The following is a 20,284-nucleotide window of genomic DNA, read 5'->3' as shown; positions in this document are numbered from 1 at the left end:
GCTACATCCACCTTGTTCATGATCAGCGCATTGCCGACGAGCTTCATCGTACAATCGTCGAGCCTGATTCACAAGGATACAATCAGAGCGTGGGATATATCCTGACCCTATCGGCCTTCCAAGGCATTTTCCATCTACAAGGACGAGTCAAAATGGCTTCCATCAAGCAAACCCCTTCCACTCTCGACCGTCCCTACGAGCTCCCCGATCCAGAGGCCTTCTCCTCCTACCAACGCGAAATCTACTCCGGCCTCCGCAAACCGCTCTTCTCGACCAAACCGTCCGAATGGGAATCTCTAGCACGTGCCAAACTGCCCGGTCCCAATTTCGGCTACGTCTACGGTTCCGCCAGTTCGGGCAAGACGAATACCTTCAATGTCGATGCCTTCGACCGGTATCGTCTCCGTCCTAGCATGTTGGTCAATGCCACCCGGAGAGATTTGAGCGTCGAGTTGTTTGGCCATCGGTACAAATCTCCCATTTTGGTCGGGCCGGTGGGTGTTCAGGGGATTGTCCACCAGGATGGTGAGGAGGCTACTGCTAGGGCGTGTAAGAACTTGGGCGTGCCGATGGTGCTTTCGACTGCGGCGACGAGGACGATCGAGGAGGTCGCGAAAGCGAGTGACTATGGTGAACGATGGTGAGTTTGTACGAATTGGCTATTTGTGTGATTTGTTTTTCTGACGATTTCCCGGTACTTTGCAGGTACCAACTTTACTGGCCCAAACCACAACACGAGGAAATCACTGCTAGCCTCCTCCGTCGCGCGAAAAACAACGGCTACAAAGTCCTTGTCATTACCCTTGATACGTTCAACCTCGCCTGGCGTCCCACCGATCTAGACGAATCCTACCTTCCCTTCATCTACGGCCTCGGCTGTCAAATCGGCTTCTCTGATCCAGTCTTTAACGCCCGCTACGAAACAGGCCTCGCCGCCGACTCCCGCTCCCTGTCGGAAAAACTCTCCGAAGCTTATTCCACGCTCCTCCGTCCCGGCACGTTATATGGCGCGCTCAAAGTCCTCACCAACATTACCACGCTCCGCAAATCCCAAGCCTGGCTCGACGTCCTCAATTCTGCCACCTACCGATCCTGGGAACATCTCGAAACCATCAAACAACTCTGGGACGGCCCCATCGTGCTCAAGGGCATCCAGACCGTCTCTGACGCACACAAAGCCATCGAATACGGCATCGACGGCATCATCATCTCCAACCACGGCGGTCGCCAACTCGACGGCGCCATCGCCTCTCTCGACGCCCTGGCGGAAATCTCCTCAGATCCTAAAGTCCAAGATTCCAAGCTTACTCTCCTCTTCGACAGCGGTATCCGCACTGGAAGTGACGTCCTCAAAGCTCTTGCACTAGGCGCGAAAGCCGTGCTCATCGGTCGTCCGTATATGTATGGCCTGGCTATTGCTGGTCAGCAGGGCGTGGAACATGTCCTCAAGTGCCTTCTCGCTGATACGGACAACATGTTGGGGAATATGGGGAAGCGATCGATTCGGGATCTTGGTAGGGAGGATCTGCAGATTGTTAGGGAGTCGAGACTTTGAGTGTCTTTTAGTGTGGATGTCTATGTATGAGTGGTCACAACGATGGAGAGGAATGTGCCATGTGCGGTAAATGTGCAATGAGAGGTAATATGTGCAGCAGTGCTATCGTCAATTTGAACCCCTATTTTCTCCGCAGGATTAATTGGACACAATCGCTGAAGGTTGTTCTTTTCCTCTCGATCTCCCCATCAGGTGGACCGGCACAAAGACCCAGACATCGATTTTCGTAAAGATCGATTCTCACTTATCTCACAAAATCACAGAGAGCATCTGGCCCAGCACCTTCCCATTTCAGAGCATCCTCGAAGCTATCGCTATTGGCTTTGTCGAATGGAGACAAGCTCCAGGGCTCGCACGTTAACCTACTAGAGCTACGTCTTGAGATTCCTATTTGAATTGTCATAGGGCGAGAGGGAAGCAATATATCGAAGATAGATTGAAGCCCGCGATGTCTCACTTCTTAGCGCGTGGCGATCCCTGGGCTTGGCCGATATGCATGTCCCATCACTCAGGAATCCGTGGAGCGGAGTGGAGAAGGGTACTAAACTATTGGATTCGTGGTGGGACTAATTGTGATGAACCACTGGAGCATTTCAGTAAATAGACTGACATGAGGAGTCTGACAGTAGATCGTGGAGTCTCCATCTCTCTTCTCTTCTCGCCACTGATCACCGTGATGTGTTAATCGATATGAGGCGCCGGTGGTGGTATTGCATGTGATAGGGTTCGTGTGGGGCGAAGACTCGTCACGAAGTTGTGCGAATTGCACCTAGTAACAGATCATATATAAAGATCTTTCGCATCCTTTGAGACATAGGGTATATCGTCTCCTCTTTTGCGGCGTTGATGCCCCATTTTTACTCTCCTCCGTCCACGGAGCAGAGAGGTGAAAGAGCGAAGACAGCTCAAACCAGTCTAGCGGCACCCTCAATTTCGACGTCACCTCCCCACCAATTCTCTTATCCCGAGTCAAGCCGGCGTCGAGAATCGTGATCGGCGTATGATCCGGTCGACTAGGAACAGAAAGCTCCCGAAGCCGACCTCTCCCAATCGCTGAACCGATAAAGTCTCTCGGGGAGCGGAAGAAACTATGGCGACAACTCCTCAACCCTTCCGAGTTGCCATCCTTATCATCTCCGATACGGCCTCGCGGGATGCCTCCACAGATAAAGTCATTCCCACATTGATCCAAACATTTTCTGAATTTCCAGGCAAATCATGGAGCATTCGCAAGAGTAAAATTGTCCCGGACGACATCGAGGCGATTCAGGAGGTTGTGGCGAAATGGGCGCAGGTCGGTGAGCAGGTAGACTTGATCGTCACGAGTGGGGGGACCGGGTTTTCACAGAAGGATGTTACTCCTGAGGTGAGGTTTTTTTCTTAATTCTTCGTTCCATTTTGAGAGAAAGGATAATAAGATGGAGCCTTTCGATGCATCCGAGTGTTCGTTCCGAGCTGACGTGTCTACAGGCCGTTGGACCTTTAATACAGAAACATGCCTCAGGACTCGTCCATTGCATGCTGGCGTCTTCCATGGCGATCACTCCTTGTACGTATCAGTCAGCTGACGAATCACACGGGAATACGAAGTCTGACACGTCAAATCAGTCGCGGCGATGGGAAGACCTGTTGCAGGAGTGCGCAATAATACAGTCATTGTTACGTTTCCAGGTTCGCCGAAAGGTGCAAAAGAGAATCTACAGGCGCTGTTGCCACTGCTACCACATGCATGTAAGCAGGCTAGCGGCGGGGATTCACGAGCGCTTCATGCTGGTGGAATTGCAAAGCTTGAAAAGGATGCTGGTCTAAGAAGCAAGTCCATTACTCCTCCTGCAGAGGAGCGAGCAGCACAAGAGAGCAGTGGAAGTCTGAGAAGGAACTCAAACTCTCCACCTCGAGCTCAACAGCAGCCTCCGCAAGTATCACACGGCTGTTCACATAACCACGATCACTCTCATTCCAACAATCACACTCATGGTCATCAAATGCCCGTCGCAAGGACAGCACCTCAAGATCGACCCGCATTGTCAAATGATCCCACAGCTGGTCCGACGCGACGCTACCGAGAGTCACCATACCCCATGCTGTCCGTCGAAGATGCACTGAAACAGATTCACACACACACTCCCGCGCCCCAGATCATTCGAGCCAAGGTGGACGAAAATCTCATCAATTACGTCCTCGCTGAAGACGTTGTAGCCGCCGAGAATGTTCCGGCATTTCGAGCTAGCATCGTCGATGGTTACGCCATCATCGCATCAAATCACGTTCTTGTCCCAAGCACCAAAGGTATCTTTCCGGTGGTCAGCATTTCCCACGCCAAACCCGGTCAGGTACCCGCATTGACGACCGGCGAGGTCTCCCGAATCACAACTGGCGCACCATTACCTCCTGGCGCCACCGCTGTCGTTATGGTCGAGGACACAATCCTTCGATCACGAACCCCCGACGGTAAAGAGGAACATGAGATTGAGATTCTCACCGATGCCACCGAACCCGGCGAGAACGTCCGCGAAATCGGAAGTGATGTCAAGGCTGGCGATATCATCCTGCGGAAAGGCGAAGCCATCACGGCGGAAGGTGGCGAGCTGGGATTATTGGCCTCAGTCGGCACGCGGGAAGTCCTGGTCTATCGTAGGCCCATCGTAGGTGTCTTGAGCACCGGCGATGAAATCATCAACCACGATCGACCAGGCGAATTGCAATTAGGCGAAGTGCGTGATACGAATCGTCCGACGCTCCTTACCCTCATTCGCGCGTCAGGATACGAGGCTGTAGATCTCGGCATTGCCTCAGATCGGTAAGTTCACACTCCATCATCTCCACTTAAACCACATCGCTAACACAAGCTTTTTCCATTTACAGACCCAACGCCCTCGAAGAATCCCTTCGCTCCGCCCTACAGCAGGTCGACATAATCCTCACCTCCGGCGGTGTCTCTATGGGCGAACTCGACCTGCTCAAACCCACCATCGAGCGCTCCCTAAACGGAACGATCCACTTCGGCCGCGTGTCCATGAAACCCGGCAAACCCACAACCTTCGCAAGCATCACCATCAAATCGCCTCTTCCAGACGGGGGCAGCGCTCCCCAAAAGAAACTCCTCTTCGCCCTCCCCGGCAACCCGGCCTCAGCGGCCGTGACATTCCACCTCTTCGCCCTCCCCGCATTACATCAACTCTCAGGCCAGCAACCCGTGGGACTGCCCAAGATCCGCGTCGTGCTCGAGCAGGATGTGAGGCTTGATGCGAAGAGGAATGAGTACCATCGTGTCGTCGTCACGGCGCAGAGTGATGGGAAATTACTTGCCAGGAGTACGGGTGGACAGAGAAGTTCGCGGATCGGAAGTTTCCGCGGCGCGAATGCTCTGCTGTGTTTACCTGCCAGGGATGGTTTTCTGAGGAAGGGCGAGATGGTGGATGCGTTGATGATGGGGAGGATGGGGAGTGAGGTTTTGTGAGGGAGAATTGGTTACAAGTCTTGGGTATCATCAGTGTAGTGTTTCCTTTCCATCTCACACGTGACCTTTTCTACGGCAATGGACAGAGTGTACCCTGGGGTGGGGAGAGGCAAGCAGGCGTACAACAAACACAGACTCATTTGACCATAGTTCAGGCGTACAAGTCCGTCTTACAGAAGACAACATGATATCGACACAATACAGTGACTCGCGTCAAGTTTACACCCTCGCCCGTCTCGCCTTCTTCCCCTGCTTCCTCTCCCTCCTCTCCTCCTCCTCAGGTTCCTCCGGCGCCTCATCTCCCTTCCCACCAACCCTTCTCCTCTTCTTCCTCCCTTCCTCAACAGTAGCCTTCATCGCCTTCGTCCCCGCAAATAACCGATCGGTCGGATCAATCGCAAACTCATGACTTTCAAAAAGTTTCTTGAATCTTGGATCATCCGTTTCGACCTGGAATTCATCTGCCACAGCAGCCTCGGCGGCAGCAGCCGATTTGTTCTTGAATTTCTTATTCTTGCTTCGCTTGGCGTCCTTCTCCGCCTTCTTGATCTCCCGCATGTCGAAGTGCCGGAGGTTGTCCGCTTGCTCGGATGCCATGAGCAGGTCCAGTTCGGCGGCGCGTTGTTGGGTTTCGGCGTCGGTGGCGGCGAGGGCGGCGCGTTTGCGTTGTTTCTCGGCTTTTTTGGCGCTGGCTTCGGCTTTGGAGGCGGCGGAGGGGTCGTTGAAGAAGGGATCGTCAAAGGGGTCTGCTTCTTCAGCTTCTTCGTCGTCGTTCTCGGCAACCTCTGCGTCGTCGGCTTCGCCATCGTCGGGTTTGCCGCCGGCTTTGTTTTTCTCTTTGCGGCGTTGTTTTCGCTCGCGTTCTTTGCGGATGTAGCGGGCGCGGGTGCTCTCTTCGTCCTGGGGCTCGTTCTCAAAGACACTTTTGCCTTCTTTGCCGCCTCCCAGGCCGGATGTGAAGGTAATTTGCATGTCTCCAACTGGCTCAGCGGGGTTCTTCTTCGATGAAGATTTGGCTGTTGGCTCCGGGGCAAGACCGAGGGCTGCACGCATCTTCTCACGCTGTGCGTCACGTTTCTTCGCCTTGCGATCTTCGGCTGAGGACTTCTTGGAGGATATGCTTTCGGCATCGGAGGAGTCGGAGCCAATATAAGCTTTCAGATCTTCTTCGTCCATCTCAGCACGAGAGAAAGCGCGTTTTTGAACTTCCTTGCGGGTGGCATCATCGTCGTCCCAGGTGAGGCGAACTTTGGAGTGAGTGAGAGCTTCGGTCTTGAATTCGTTCGGTCGATAGCCTGAGATCAGAGAATCGCATTCTTCGTGGGGTTGGTCATCTTCAAAGGAAGTCTCGTCAGGAACGAAGCGCAAATCGAAGAAATTTGCAGTAGAGAGGTATTCTCGCCCGTCCATGGAATCGTACAGCGCTTTGGCCGTCCGTTCACTGTCGCACTCAATAACCGCATAGTAATATCTTAGTCGTTCCAGCTGGTATTGCCGCAGCTTTGCTGTGTCGAATTCATCACCTTCGCCAGTCTGTTCGTCAAGGAGTTGCTTTTTGATTCGAGCTTCCTCATCTTCACTGTCCTCCTCGTCCTCTTCCTCGTCATCCTCAGCGCTTTTCTTCTTTCCTGCACTGAAGATCTCCTTGGGAGGTCCCTCCAGCTCCTCACGCTGTAGTCGCTCTTTCCCGAACTGGCTGGGATAAATTATCACCCGCTGCACCTTTCCGCCTTCGGGCACGAAACTTGATGAGACGGCCATGATATCTGAAGCTCGAATGTTGTCCCAATCCAAATTGACGGCCGCTATCCTCTTCGTGACGTCGCCCATGGGAATCTCTTCGTCCTGTTCTTGACCGGCGGTCAACTCAGCTAACTCGATCTCTGCTTCACTTTCCTCTTCTTCCTCTTCTGAAGACTCTTCTTCTGAAGATGTTGCGTCTGCGAAACCACCTTGTCGCGCGGGGTCCCGCCTCGCAAGTGTCGTAGCCCTACCAGCTTCTTCCTCATCCTCTTCATCGTCCTCTTCAGACTCATCGCCCTCCTCCAATGCATTTGCGGCTTTCCGTGAAGATGATTTGACCAATTCTGGCGCATCTTCATCTTCGTCCTCTTCAAGCTGAAATCTCTCTTCTAATTCCTTCTTGCCTTTCTCCGCTTGGATTTTCCGTCCATAGCGATCGACGCTGGCCTTTTTACGGAAATCTTGATCCGAGAAAATGCCCTTGAATCGCGAATCGATGGCGGTGCGGGACTTTTTGCGATTGGGAATGCGATAGCGCGGGTCGCTTGACAGCGCTGAGAATCGCGAGTCGGCCATGTTCTGTCTCTGAAAACGGCGACTCGCTGCAGACAATCTGGAATGGAGTCGCGATGTTGGAATGTCGAGCGATTGATCGAGAAAAGTTGTCGCGGTAGGGTTCGCTCCAGATTTCCATAAAAAAATCCTATCGATAATAACAGCGGAATTCACTCCGCTCTTTTGATGTGGCGATATTGTTCCAGCACAGTTCTGTTTACAATCCGAAAATACAGATGGGTTAACAAACAATGATATGAATTTCAAAAAAGACTATTTACTGATGTGGCAAGAGAATATGAGTTACCCATGGAACATGGTAAACTCAAGTATACAAGAATCTAAGCAGTTGATTCGATCTCTACTGTAATCTGAAATGCTCGCCCTCTACTCGTGCGACTGTCCGCAATCGCTCTGCATTGCCTCTCGCAACTCGGGCAGAGCCCACTTCACCATCCATTCCGACTGAAGTGCTTCCTCTATCGTCAAGCGTTCTTTGGGATCAAATCTCAACATGCCTCTCATCAAAGCAAGTATGGCAGCCGTCTCATCTGCTTCGAAGGGCACATAGCCCTCTTCCCTGCGATACTTTTGGACAAACTTCTCGAACGCTGTGTTCAGAGGCGGCCAGGGTTCACGTTTCCACTCTGGAGGATGCGGACGACGGTCCTCCACCAGGATCTCTGACTGCGGTCGCTGCCAAATGCTTTTCCATTTGGGAGGCAAGTGGTCTGCACCGAGCAAGTCGATCTGTTGAGCAACAGTCGAATTTTGAGGCTCGTCATCACTGAAAAGATTCTTCATGCCTATGATCCCCCATATAGCTGTCCCAAGACTCCAGACGTCCGAGGCGTAGGACAGCGGCTGATCAGGCTCGAAAAACGCCTCGGGAGCACGCTTCGCCAACGGGACATGGGAGTCCTTACCGAGGCGCGTCTTCGATGATGGGTCGAATGCCTCCCCAAAGTCACTGATTACTAGTCTCTTCGCATTTTCCAATGTAAGATCTGTAGCCTCCTTCTCACTTGACCACGCGAGAGTGGCGACCGGGGGCACGTTCGATGTTAACGGCTTGCCGTCCTCCCGTTCGATTGGTTCGGTTTCGGGCTCGCCAAAAGTTTCCCAATATTCTTCCACGGAAAGATGGTCGATGGGCTCGGTGCGTTCTACAAGCACATTTTGCAGGTGAATGTCTACGATATCAATTAGATCGAGTTGGACTCAGCTTGAAGTTGCGCTCACCTCCGTGACAAACTCCATGTGCATGAAGAAAAGATACGGTCAGCATGAGCTTCGCGGCCAAGGTCCGAGCGACTGGAATGTGAAACATGCCGCTAAAGAGGGCTTCTTGGAGGTCGCCCTGAATCGGCGCAAGTGTATAACACGCGTATACGCCGTTCGGGCCTGTCACGTCAAATGCATCCAGTACCCGGGGCAACACAGCACATTTCATCCAAGCTGGATCCCACTTTAGTGAACATGGCCGCTTTTCCAATGCGCGTAGCGTCGCGATCTCGCGGCGCACAGAGTCGAATCTGGACATTCCGATTTTCAGCGCGACGTATTGTTGCCGTTCTTGATCATGCGCGAGCCATATCGTGGAGTAACCACCATGGCCAAGCTTGTTGGTGATTCGATAGCGATTGTGAATGATCTGATCCGTGGTGACGGGATGATAGCCTCCTGGCTCATACGTCTCCAGATTCTCGGCCCCATATATCCATTTATACTTAATACGGGTGGCCGAAGGCATGCTGAGTCTTCGAGGGGAGCAACATCGGGGCGAATTGTGTAGAGATCCGACAGCAGTAAAGTCTGACCGTACAAGGGCACTGGCACCGTCGTGAAGCTGCAGCTGTGCTGTCCATTGATATAGCCTTTGCATGTTTGGTTGTTCTCGCTCGGAGTTCGACTCGACGTCAAAACCAGTACGAATACAGATGAATGCTTTTGTCAGCAACGCCGCAAATCACAACAATGGCATTCCAAGGTTTCATTCCTGCGGTCATTTCCTCTCCCACAAAGCGAGCGGACGGTGTTTTGCTTCGCCGTGCAAAGGTCTTCAGGCGTTGCATTGGCCAGAACGAGTGGCAGGATCCCGGTCAAATCAATGGCGACGATCCGTCAGGAAGGGAGGCAGCGTAGTCCTCACTCCCCAGGGAGGAATTACCCACATGAACAGCTGAAAGTATTGTAGCTAGAAGCCGCCAATAAGACGATTTCCAGGCATAAGGGCGCTCACCAGTCGAGTCATGAACTTCAGCCAGCACATGATCGGATAAAGTCAGGAGATGAACGGCGAGGATGCTGTCAGCAAGACGCGTCCATGGATCAACCCTAAGCTACATTTTTCCCAAGTGACGAAAGTTCGCCTGGCCCCAACGTCGCGACTGTTGTGCATTGGCTCTACAATTTATTCACGCGACTTCCCGACCGACATTCCTCGACCATGGAACAACGACGATAATGAAACAGCCGAAGCATTGTCGTCAAATTTTCGAGACGACCAGAGGAAGAAACTCATCAACCTAGAATGAATGCCCTCTCATCATCGTCGCCATGGTCCGCATCAAGCACCGCTATCTATTAATCAACGTCCTCTATCCCGACGAAGAGCTCAAGTCATCAGCACTGAACAACAAGAGCAGCAAGAATTCATCTACAACACTCCAACCCAAGAACAAGACTTTCAACAAATCTGGCGATTCCGAAACTCAGCACACTCTCCCTTGGACTGTTCAATTCCGCCGCCCGAGCGCGGATTCTTTCAACGCTAAACTTCTAGCTAAATTGATCCGGGACGGTGTTGCAGAGTTGTTCGGCGATTATGGCGCTGGGATGATCGCCGCGAGTTTTCAAGGTGTGTACAGTTCCCTTTGTCTTTTATTGGAACCGACATCCTTGTCTCCTTTCACTTCAAGATCGTCTCTCCGAATGGAGCATGAGGGTGGATGAAGGCATCGGAGTGCAGGAAAAACGGGGAAACACTCGAAGCTGGAGACTCCGCAGCACGACAGGAGTCATGCCATCACGAAAAGCTGCAGGCGAGAAGAAACCCTCGACGAAAAGAAAGGCCGATGCGCACTGAAGTCCTCAATGTCTCCAAAAGCAAACTCTGAAGGAAAAGGAAAAGTTCAGCCATTTCAAACTCCAGTCCATTCTAACACACAAACTTCTTTCGTCACAGTGAAATACATCTCCCCGACAACCTCCACCGCCATAATCCGCGTCTCGCGGTCCCACTACCGGCTGATCTGGGCCGCCTTATCGTTCATTACGAAAATCCCTCTCCCTTCACCTTCTTCCAACAACCATAATCATCACAACAACAACAAGAATTCAAACAACGAACAGCCTCGCGACCGTCCTTGCGTAGTCCAAGTCGTCCGCGTCTCGGGTACTATCAAGAAAGCCGAGGAGGAAGCCATCCGGCGAGCGAGAATTGTTATCGCGAGGGCGAGGAGGGTGGAGGAGAGGAGGCGAGGAGGTGCCGCGGTGGGAGAGGGAGGGTTTGTGGAGGAGGATGGTGAGGTTGGTGGGATTGAGGATTTTGGGATGGATTTGGATGAGGATGAGGGTGATGAAAGTGAAGAGTGATGTGGGCGAGCATTCTTGAGAGTTGAAAGATGGGGATTTGTGTCATGACGGGGATGTTACTGGACCCGCATCGGGCTGATGCTTTCGAGTCGCCTATGACGAAAGAATGGAGCGAGCGCGGCACAGAAAAGCAAAGATCGAAATCACTCCACATCCCTATCCGCATCGACAGCAATACGTAAACCAGCTACAGATGACGCTTCGACCTCGCCATCGCTCTCTCCATCCCCGCCGCCGAGAACACCGCCATCCCCGCTGCTCCCCAGATTCTCCTTATTCCGCTGTCCTCCCTCAAGCAACCACTCACTCCACTTTCCCGCTCGCCCATAAATCGCCTCCTCACGGACCGTCTCATTGTCGATCCAAGTGAAGAAGCTAGGATACACGAATTCCACTCGCTCGAGCCACAGCAGTCCGAGATCGAGCGAACAGACGGTCACCTCCATTTTCAAGCCCGGAGTACAAACTTCCAGGATGGAGTCTTCGAGGAGGAACGTCAAGGTAGTTGAGAAGCGCGTGGGAGGAGTCCCGGAAGATGTTGTCGTCGTCGCGGGACGATGCGGAAGCGTCCAGATCTTGCAATGCAATCTACCGAGTGGTTTGATCACACTGTTTTGCTCCAGGCGCGGGTCGTTGTAGATCGACCGAGCATCGCAGTTCTCTGGCGCATCGAGCCTCTCCACACGGACGACTTCCAGACCGATGTCCGCAGTGTGGATTTTGACGAATTTGGTCTTGGAAGCAGCGCGTTGTTCGAGAAGAGCCATCTGTTCCGACGAGCCATAGGCCATTACCGCCGTGGCGAAAACCGTAAAAGCATCGGAATCGGACATTCCGAAGGGCTCAGATTCCGTTGTTACTGCGGCAGCCCAGTCTTCGCCTGACGCAGATGTGAAATCGCGATTCGGATCGCGCCAGACACCGGCCCAGCGGCCGTCGAATAAAGTCGAGCAGGCGATGTTGAAACCACCGGGAAGAGCACGGTCGACGGTGCCCAGTCGTAGGAATTCCTCCTCGGCTGTTTTGCAGAAGTCTCGCGCGGAAAGGATTTGTTCGGCGTATTCCGGACAGACGTCGTGGTAGAGGAGGTAGTTGTGGAAGTTTTGAATGACGTTACAGGTGGTCTGGACGGTGTCTTTTTCGTACCAGGGGAATTTGATCATGAAGGGTGATGAGAGGAAGGCTTTTGTCACGGTGAGGAAGTCTACGGTCCAGGTTGTTTTTGATTTGTCTTGGCTGTCGTCGTCGTTATGGTCTTCCTGGCCATCTGGCAAGCCATCCAGAACCATTCCCGCAACTGCAAAGTCCGATTTCGCAAGGGCGATCTCGTCAGCCGTCATCTTCTCCATCTCTTGCTTGTTCAGACCGCCGGAGAAATGTCGTTGGCTCGCATCAAAGCCGCCAAAGATCAAGAATTGCGTCAAAATATTGGCGTTCATCGAATGCATTTTGCGTTTCGCGAGGTAGCGGGCGACCGCATTTTCAATGCGTATGTAGAATGCTTCTTCGGCGTCATACAACTTTCTCTCCACAGCATGCTCCTCGGGTCTAATGGGACCTTCTGTAGCATACTCCTCGAACCCTGTTGGCTTCAGCATTCCTTTGGTGAGCCAGGGTTTCTCTCGGAGAGTCTTCGCCCGATCCTCGAGGATTCGATCGAGGCCGAGGCTAGGTGTCGCGCGCAGCGGAATCTTCAGAGGTTCTCGGCGTTGGATATGTTTGTTGCCAATGACTTGGATCTTGGTGCTCAATTTAAGTGAGGCAATGACTTGAGATTTGGGCTTGTAGCCACGCATCTTCGGGAAGCCGAGGATCGTCTTGATTGGGACTGGTCCATTGCCATCTCCTCCTGCTTTGGCGAGAAGGTATGCATCGCTGGGTAAGTTTTCGTCGGAAAAGTAGTATTCAACTTGACGGATGATTTCTGTTGTTTCGGGGTGAGGGTCGTTGTCCGAAGCTGGTGGTGGAGCGGATGTAACTATTGAGTCTGTTACTGGAACTCCGCCAGGTGAATCCACGGCGTCGGCCTCGTCAGCCATGAGGATTGTGTTATGATCCGATGATGCGTGTTGAGATGTTGTTGCTGCTACCACCAAAATGATACGGCGAAAGTGATGGCGGGTTTGTGATCGGGACGAGTGATGGGTGCAAAGAAGAAAGTGGGTGACGACGTTGACGACGAAAGCTGGTGTTTTTAACCATTTTCCAAGATGAACATGTTGTCACATGACAAGGAAATGCATATTGCCATGCTCCATCAGTTGGCAGGTCAAACAGTGAATTGAAGATGCAAGTTCCCGTTTCATGTATTGAACATCTGTGGCACAAGCTGATGATAAATGTGTCGTTTCACTGTTCGCAGCTGCCCAAGTGATGCGCAATACATGCCAAATGCGAATTCACTGACAACTGAAATATACCTGATGTATCAGTCCGAGAAAGACGGTGCGCAATAATACATACTCGGCTTATATACAAATCATACTCGTAGAGAGGGCCCATCGGAGCCAAGCCCCCGCCGAGGTGAAATCAAGACTGAGGTCTGTTGCTGGTAGGCAACGGCATCGGAGACGCGTAGGATTTCATTATTCCAGGGCTTATATGGTACAATTTGAAAGGAGACAACTATCGAATCTCTCTAGAGTTATTCCATCAATTGCCCGGTCTCGGCATGCCGACGTTCGGAAATGCATCTTCGCCGACCGGGATTGAAGCTAAAAATAATCCAATATAAGCTTCCGACCAGGTTTCCCCTCCCGACCTCAGCACACTGAATCCTTCTCAACGCCGCAATCGAAGTCAGTCTTGGCAATCGACCTATAAAGACGAGAGTCTCTTTAGAGCAGAACCTCCGATTTGGCCGAACGAACAAGAAAGTGCGAATCAACCCAAAGACAAGCTTAAGCCCAAACAAAAGACCGACCTCTCCATATCAGATCATAGCACCCAGACTTCCGCAAAGATGGCGTCTTCCTCTCAGAAAACAAACCAAGCAGAATTCGACGCCTCCACCCTCAAATTGACATCCTTCTCTAACGCCGCCGCCGGCCACGACGGCGTCCTCTCCGACGAATCCGGCGCCGTCCTTATCAAGCCCTGCACGCCCAGCGAAATCGCCTTCTACCAAGCCAGCGCAAGCTCGCATACAGATTTCTACGAGCTAATGCCCACAATGCTCGGGACTTTGCAACTCGGTGCACCCTCAAACCTCCCTGGAGACGTCAAACTCCCCATCATAACTTCAACATCAGAGACTCCCGCCCCAGCAGAAGAAGCCGAGCCCGAGCTGACACAAGAATACAAAGACAAGGCCCTCCTGCACGGCAAAGCGCTCAAGACCGAAACCGCCATCGTCCTCGAAAACCTCGAGGCCGGCTTCTCCAGGCCCAACGTCCTCGACCTCAAACTCGGCGCGAAACTCTTCGATCCCGCGACCACGAAAGCCGACAAAGCCGCGCGATTGGACAAAGTCGCGGGCGAAACGACCTCGGGGAGTCTGAATTATCGAATCGCCGGGATGAAAGTTTGGAATGCTGACATCGGGGAATATGCAATTTATGACAAATTCTATGGAAGACAGTTCAGCAAGGAGGATGTGGGAAGAGGATTTGAGACGTTTTTCGAAAGTCTCCTGCCATCATCGCTCAGCGGATCGGAGAAGGAAGAGGGGGCGGGAGAAAAGAAGAAGAAGGAGAAGATCTCCGCGCGGGACGCAAGATCTCTCCTCGAGCTTTTCCTCGCGGAAATCACCAACGCTCGTGCCGTCCTCTCTCGCAGCGAAAGTCGGATGTATGGCGCGAGTGTTCTGATTGTCTATGAGGGTGACCCGGAGGCGTTGTCGGAACTTCTCGGTGGTGGTGGACGGGATACATCCTCCTTGAAACAAAAGGAGCCGGTCTCCAAGGTTGAGGTCGGAGGAGAAGAGGAATATGAGGAGGAGGAGGAGGAAGAAGAGGAAGAGAGAAAGGTGGCATACCGGGTGAAAATGATTGATTTTGCGCATGCGGAGTGGACGCCTGGACAGGGCCGGGATGAGAATGTCGTGACAGGATTGGAGAATGTGGAGAGGGCGATGGAGGAGGTCATCAGGAAGTTCTTCTGATTCGCAGGCAGATGTAGAGATAGTGAAGGGAAAATATCAGGAAGTACTGATGGAAAAGGAGATACGCGTTGATAAAAGCACCACGCAACTGTGACGGTAACCCAAAAAGCGTTGCTTTTCCTTTTTTTTCCCTGATCTTCAAATATATACGGCTTTTTTTCTCTCTCTCCCGCGACTGCTCACGCACCAGCAACATATTTCTTGCCACCCTTCCCAAACAGCACCTCAGGCTTCCTCTCCGCCAAATCCAAAATGCACTGCGCAAAGACCGAGTTCGCCCACGCGAACCAACTCCTCGTATACCGGCCAGGAAGATCCACATCCACACTCTCATGGATAAGGCCCAGGGGACTGACCTTCTTCACCATTTCCAATAAGCTGCGGATTTCAGTATTATTATCACTCGTCATGATCTGGGTCAGGACGGACATCGGCCAGGCATTCCGGAGTCCGATGTGCGGGCCGCCGATACCCGTGAAGATGTCTCCGGTGAGATAGTAGGGATTACCGAACTTGCTGAGGATCATCCGGCGGGTGGCGAGGTAGACGGGATCGTTGGGCTTGCAGAAGCCGAGAAGCGGCAAGGAGAGCAGCGATGGAAGGTTGGCGTCATCCATGATGAGACTACTGCCGTAGCCGTCGACTTCAAAGGCGAAGACTTTACCGTGTGTGGGGTGGTTGATCACGCCGTGGGTCCAGATGCCGGTCTCGATTAGTTTCCCGCGCCGGGTGAGCTCGGATCCGACTTGGGGTTGGCCAGCGCTGGTGAGCATGGCGCCGGTACGTTTGAGCTCTACGGCGATCATGGCGTTGGACGGGATCAGGAAGCCGAAAATTGTGGCGTCGTCGCTGGGGCGGAAGGCAGAGCGGACGAGGTTTGTGTCCCAGTTTAGGGGGTTGCCGTTGCCGGCGAGAGGTAGGGTTTCCGTGGCGATGTTGGTGGTGCGCTGGAAGGTGTAGAGTTGGGGGAAGTAGTGGCCCGTGTCCTTGTCGAAGGTCGGTTGGCTTTGTTCGTTGAGGACGCGGAGGAGACTTTTGAGGGCGAGATGCCAGCGGGGTGTCAGGAAGGCGGTTGAGCCGGTGTGGGTGTAGAATTGGTTCGAGAGGGAAAGAAAAGCTGCGAGGGAGTCGAGTTCGTATTTACATTCGAAAACGGTGTGTGGTTCGTAAGCGGGGTGGACATCATCGCCTTGACCGTTGTTCGTAGGTTCGAGGTTACTTGGAGCCGGTGGTTGGAAAGCATTGCAATAGGGTGATGCGATGACATACTCCGCTTGTGTATTGATGGCTCCAAGGATGAGATTATGAATCTTCTTGTCCTTGGCTGCGAGACGCTGATACTGCGCCAGTTGATTGGTACTATCGCGAAGCCATTCAGCGTTGATGTCGCCGGTCACAATAAAGCTCTGAGCGCCTTTCCAGGCGTCTTCATCTTGGCTACGAGTGGTAACTTTGTCTTTGACGCCATCGACATGCCATCGAACCGTCGTGTCGAGGGTGTTGGGGAAAGCGTTTTCAAAGATTCTCGCGAGATCCCGATCAAGCATGGAAGAATTCAAATCTCGAATGGTCTTCTCGACCACGTCCGACTCAAATGTCCGACATGCTGCTGCCGGCCGTTGAAAGGGAAGTCGGAGAGGACCGTTGCTGAGAGGTTCGCTGATTGTCGTGTTAGCATGGTTCGGTTTCTCGTGCATCCTATATTGAGACTCACTGTGGATATTTCGAGTATTCAACATATTCCGGACAGGCTTCTCGGTACTCTGCTTTGATTTTCTCATTCAACGCCAATGCCTGATCAGAGCCAATGCCGAATGTGAGCACCAGCAACGTCTTCAGCACCGCGGACTTCATTTCAGCGGTTCTTGGTGGAGCAATGTTGAATTCAACCCGGCTTTTCAACAAACTTCGATGATCGCTGGATGCGCATAAAGTGCATTGAGATCATTGGAATAAAGAAAGACAGTCTTCACGTCTCGAATGCCGAATGACGTTCCACCCGCACAGAGGCGAAGGTCTGCTGATGTTTTTTAGGGTTACGAGTTCGGCGCAGGTTTACAATTTCAAGTTAGCAAAGGTACAAGGACATGAAGTATCCCAATGGCGAGCGTTCGCGAATTGATAAGAACACTGTTCAATAGTACATTATAATCGACATTCCTCGTCATATGAATGGTGTCAAAACAATACTAGAAGCAAAATTCTAATCTAGACAGTATAATAAATTTACAGTGCATAGCATCTCGGCAGTCGTCTACACTGCTCTATTCAGGAGACCATGAAGGATAACCAACAATCGTCGTGCGGAGACCACTACGATGCAAATGCCCGGTGACCGGAAAAGCTGGAATTTCAATGATCACAGCCACTGAACCCGGCCCGACGATCTTGCCGGCTAGAGAATTTCTGGGGTCTGGGTCTGTCCGGTTTCCTTCAGATATCTTTCCCGAGGATTTGAGGAGGAAGGGAGAAACTCACGCATTCCCATGGGAGAAAGTGATGCTCGGGGGTGGAATAACGAATTGACTTCTTCCTTCTTGCTCGCTTGGGAAATCCGAGCCTATTCCCCAAGGAGGTCTTGAGCAGTCTGTGGACAAGGCTCTCCTTCGGCTTTGGGCAGTGTTGCCCTCTTTTGTTGCTTGTCACCCGAAGACGCTCTAGTGGCGGCGTCAGCTGCTTGAGGGTGATTTGGCTCGTCTTCATCCTTCGACAAGTGACCATACTCTGATCATTGGCTCGCTGATGGCAGGTTGTGGTGTCACCGTGAGCCAGGAGCGGCTGGCGCAGAGGTTGGGGATCTGCGAGCAGTCTGGAGTGAGATTGTGCGACGTCGCGGTTTCGTCGCTGGCAAGACCGGGATGCGAGTCTATGTCGAAGAGAGAGACAGAGAGAGAATCGTCAAGCTCTTCGTCGCCATGATGGATGCATGATAGCTTTTTTCCACAGAGAAAAAGGGATCGGAATGACCAGCATCTCCCTCTTCCCAAAGCGCAAAATAATCACACCATAACCCTCCTCAACCCACTCGTCCCGCCCAAAACCCTCCGTCCCGTAACCGCGTCGCGGCCTTTCCCACTCTCCCACCTTCCAGCCCGACTACCCTTCCCCTCATGCGCCTCAGGATCCTCACCAATCGCAAGTTCATGCTCCCCAGAGCCATCCATAAACGCCTCCTGGCGTGGGTGTGTGCCGTCGACCCATCGGAAGATGCAGGAGTAGCAGTAAACGTAGCCTGTTTGGGCGGCGGTTGCGGTTTGGATTTCGGAGGTGCAGATTGGACAGAGGGAGGAGGTGTTGTTTTCTCCGTTTTCGGAGGAGAACGGGGAGGGCTCCGTGTTGCTTGTGGAGGGTGGGAAGGGCACGGTGAGGATGGGGAGGTAGGTTATTGCAGAGATGGGAGGGCCGCTTGGTGCGAGGCCTGAGTCTCTTCGGCTGAGATTCTGGTTCTTCTCGGATGGGGAGCTGTCTTCGGAGGAGACGCTGTTTGCTTTGTTGTTTGGAGTGCTTGTGGTTCCGGGTTTTGGGCCAGCGATGATCGGAGGTGGAAGTTCGAGACCTTCGTTGGTTTTCCGGGAGAGCTGGCGGGCGAAATCGGAATTGTGCCACCATTCGAGGAATTTCAACGCGAAGATCGACGTCGGCAGGAGCAGTCTCAGACTCGATAAGAGCTGGGGATAGATGACACGACCCATCGTCCGTGGGTTCAACAGCGACACCAATCCCGGTCTCGCGCCTTCTGGTGGTGGTGGAGGAGCCGTCGCCAATTCAATCGCTCTGCCATCGGCCGCATTCAACCTCCTCATGCGCGATCCGATCAACATCATAAACGGCGAATGAAACTTTGTCCCGTCAAAGAGATATGCCAGATTCCACGCGACCATAGCGAACCAATACGCCGCATTGACACTAGGATAGACATTCCTCAAAAACCACTTATAATACCACATGACTTTCTTCCTGAGCCCTCCCTCTCGCGGGTACGCATCACGATCCCGATACGCCGGTCCAAGCATATTCACTCCCGCAGCATGGATATCGTAGCTCTCGTCCAACTTCCTCTTGATGTACGGAATGCCTACCATGACGGCCAGATTCCGCCAGATATCGCCCGTCCGGAGTTTCAACGTCTCGCGGACATCGTGTGCGGCGCCGAGACGCGCACGCGGGGTCTCACCGCCTTTGATGCGCAGGACGCGCTCGCGCTTCAGGCCGTAGAAGTTCTCGGTGAAGCCGCCACCGTAGGTCCCCAGATAGTAGCGTTCGATGGCCAGGCTGAGGAGCGCGTAGAGTTCATCGAAGTTGTTGAGGATTCGGAGCAGATAGCGCGGGTTGCGGTGCGCTGCGATGGCGAGGAGATATCGAATGGAGGGAGGGATAAGTGCGGAGAGTTCGTTCTCTGAAAGGATCTCGAAGAGGGATGGCTTTTGCTCGTCGTAGCCGCCTTGGAGGGTGGTCATGAACTCCATGGTGATGATGGCTCGGCTTGATCGCGAGTTCTATATCTATGCGTATGCGTTCATCCGAGGAATGCTTGACGCTGTCGATGATGGTGGCGCTTGTGATGTCGCATGTGCTCGTTGGGTGTGATGTCGGTCGAAGACATGGACGTGAGGGAGGAAATCTGGGGTTTGGTGATGGAACATATCGTTCCAGACCTCGGCTTTTTGCCCTAGATATCATGACGCGAATTTCCACTGTCGCGTGGCAGTTTAGACGAACACGCTTTTATCATGTGTATAGATAGGGTCGCGTCATTCACCGAACATTGATATACGATACAGCACATGAAGCACAACATTACCATAAATATTGAGCATCTTCAAGCAAACAAGAATGGCTCCAGCGAACCCGTCCGCGCCGCCGACTGAAAAGACATATTTCGAGCAACAGCGAGAATTACTCCTTGGAGACGTCGCTGCGGTACGCGCTTCTTGCCCTGCCCCCATGTCCCTCCACGCCCCACCATCGCAAACCAGTCCGAAAACCCCCCTAAGACAAGAGCTGATCAATGCTTCTCCCTACACTAGAGTCTAGAAAATGTCCTCCAAAATCTCAATCGATTGAATCGGAATTTGGAGAGTGTCATATCGGTGTGTATGCCCCGGTGCTTCTTCACAACTTTCCGACACATCCAGTCAGGCGATCAATGTCCTTACCAACAATCACCATGCAGGTCGGGAATGAATTCGGCCAAGTCGAAGGCCTCTGGTCACAATTCGAGAACGTCATGGCGAAGGAACCTGAGCGAGAGGAAGGGAATGGCGGAAGGGAT

The 20,284-nt window shown here is 52.7% G+C and overlaps 10 protein-coding genes across 10 annotated transcripts; 5 read left to right on the top strand and 5 right to left on the bottom strand.

Moving 5' to 3' along the window:
* Positions 1-8: 8 nt before the first annotated feature.
* On the top strand, positions 9-2,017 carry K489DRAFT_340443 (L-lactate dehydrogenase). Its single transcript, XM_033602263.1, has 2 exons — positions 9-640; positions 706-2,017. The coding sequence occupies exons 1-2, from the start codon at positions 153-155 to the stop codon at positions 1,553-1,555; spliced, it is 1,338 nt and encodes a 445-aa protein (XP_033458433.1). The 5' UTR covers positions 9-152; the 3' UTR covers positions 1,556-2,017.
* A 628-nt stretch (positions 2,018-2,645) lies between these two features.
* On the top strand, positions 2,646-5,015 carry K489DRAFT_410874 (uncharacterized protein; the record flags this gene model as incomplete). Its single annotated transcript, XM_033607752.1, has 4 exons — positions 2,646-2,921; positions 3,026-3,104; positions 3,164-4,355; positions 4,421-5,015. The coding sequence occupies 4 exons, from the start codon at positions 2,646-2,648 to the stop codon at positions 5,013-5,015; spliced, it is 2,142 nt and encodes a 713-aa protein (XP_033458432.1).
* Positions 5,016-5,234: 219 nt separating this feature from the next.
* K489DRAFT_358959 (uncharacterized protein) lies at positions 5,235-7,420 on the bottom strand (the record flags this gene model as incomplete). Its single annotated transcript, XM_033602593.1, has 2 exons — positions 7,098-7,420; positions 5,235-7,046 (listed from the first exon to the last, which is right to left on the bottom strand). The coding sequence occupies exons 1-2, from the start codon at positions 7,332-7,334 to the stop codon at positions 5,235-5,237; spliced, it is 2,049 nt and encodes a 682-aa protein (XP_033458431.1). The 5' UTR covers positions 7,335-7,420.
* A 180-nt stretch (positions 7,421-7,600) lies between these two features.
* Positions 7,601-9,582, bottom strand: K489DRAFT_381381 (protein kinase). Its single transcript, XM_033605105.1, has 2 exons — positions 8,556-9,582; positions 7,601-8,506 (listed from the first exon to the last, which is right to left on the bottom strand). The coding sequence occupies exons 1-2, from the start codon at positions 9,196-9,198 to the stop codon at positions 7,701-7,703; spliced, it is 1,449 nt and encodes a 482-aa protein (XP_033458430.1). The 5' UTR covers positions 9,199-9,582; the 3' UTR covers positions 7,601-7,700.
* Positions 9,583-9,872: 290 nt separating this feature from the next.
* On the top strand, positions 9,873-10,910 carry K489DRAFT_322248 (uncharacterized protein; the record flags this gene model as incomplete). Its single annotated transcript, XM_033601611.1, has 3 exons — positions 9,873-9,908; positions 9,999-10,173; positions 10,501-10,910. 3 exons carry the CDS (start codon positions 9,873-9,875, stop codon positions 10,908-10,910), a joined length of 621 nt encoding a protein of 206 aa, XP_033458429.1.
* A 1,310-nt stretch (positions 10,911-12,220) lies between these two features.
* Positions 12,221-12,949, bottom strand: K489DRAFT_322028 (winged helix DNA-binding domain-containing protein; the record flags this gene model as incomplete). Its single annotated transcript, XM_033601588.1, has 1 exon — positions 12,221-12,949. A coding segment is annotated over one exon (729 nt), but the record flags the coding sequence as incomplete, so codon positions are not given.
* Positions 12,950-13,666: 717 nt separating this feature from the next.
* K489DRAFT_402303 (SAICAR synthase-like protein) lies at positions 13,667-15,326 on the top strand. The gene has a single exon (XM_033607044.1). It carries the CDS (start codon positions 13,873-13,875, stop codon positions 15,010-15,012), a length of 1,140 nt encoding a protein of 379 aa, XP_033458427.1. The 5' UTR covers positions 13,667-13,872; the 3' UTR covers positions 15,013-15,326.
* Positions 15,192-16,866, bottom strand: K489DRAFT_321300 (glycoside hydrolase family 125 protein; the record flags this gene model as incomplete). Its single annotated transcript, XM_033601537.1, has 2 exons — positions 15,192-16,671; positions 16,727-16,866. The coding sequence occupies 2 exons, from the start codon at positions 16,864-16,866 to the stop codon at positions 15,192-15,194; spliced, it is 1,620 nt and encodes a 539-aa protein (XP_033458426.1).
* A 1,145-nt stretch (positions 16,867-18,011) lies between these two features.
* Positions 18,012-19,478, bottom strand: K489DRAFT_322130 (uncharacterized protein; the record flags this gene model as incomplete). Its single annotated transcript, XM_033601603.1, has 1 exon — positions 18,012-19,478. The coding sequence occupies one exon, from the start codon at positions 19,476-19,478 to the stop codon at positions 18,012-18,014; it is 1,467 nt and encodes a 488-aa protein (XP_033458425.1).
* A 315-nt stretch (positions 19,479-19,793) lies between these two features.
* On the top strand, positions 19,794-20,266 carry K489DRAFT_340423 (uncharacterized protein; the record flags this gene model as incomplete). The annotated part of the gene is made up of 3 exons (XM_033602262.1): positions 19,794-19,932; positions 20,040-20,102; positions 20,186-20,266. Coding segments are annotated over exons 1-3 (231 nt in total), but the record flags the coding sequence as incomplete, so codon positions are not given.
* Positions 20,267-20,284: the final 18 nt, after the last annotated feature.

Source organism: Dissoconium aciculare (genome assembly GCF_010015565.1).
Source record: "Dissoconium aciculare CBS 342.82 unplaced genomic scaffold K489scaffold_8, whole genome shotgun sequence".
Lineage (NCBI taxonomy): Eukaryota > Fungi > Ascomycota > Dothideomycetes > Mycosphaerellales > Dissoconiaceae > Dissoconium > Dissoconium aciculare.
This window is presented reverse-complemented; position numbering and strand designations above follow the sequence as displayed.

Coding starts and splice junctions, on each gene's coding strand:
- K489DRAFT_340443 (XM_033602263.1), top strand. CDS start 153: ATGGCTTCCATCAAGCAAACCCCTTCCACTCTCGACCGTCCCTACGAG. Junction 641..705: donor AGTGACTATGGTGAACGATG/GTGAGTTTGTAC, acceptor GGTACTTTGCAG/GTACCAACTTTACTGGCCCA.
- K489DRAFT_381381 (XM_033605105.1), bottom strand. CDS start 9,198: ATGCAAAGGCTATATCAATGGACAGCACAGCTGCAGCTTCACGACGGT. Junction 8,507..8,555: donor ACATGGAGTTTGTCACGGAG/GTGAGCGCAACT, acceptor TTGATATCGTAG/ACATTCACCTGCAAAATGTG.
- K489DRAFT_402303 (XM_033607044.1), top strand. CDS start 13,873: ATGGCGTCTTCCTCTCAGAAAACAAACCAAGCAGAATTCGACGCCTCC.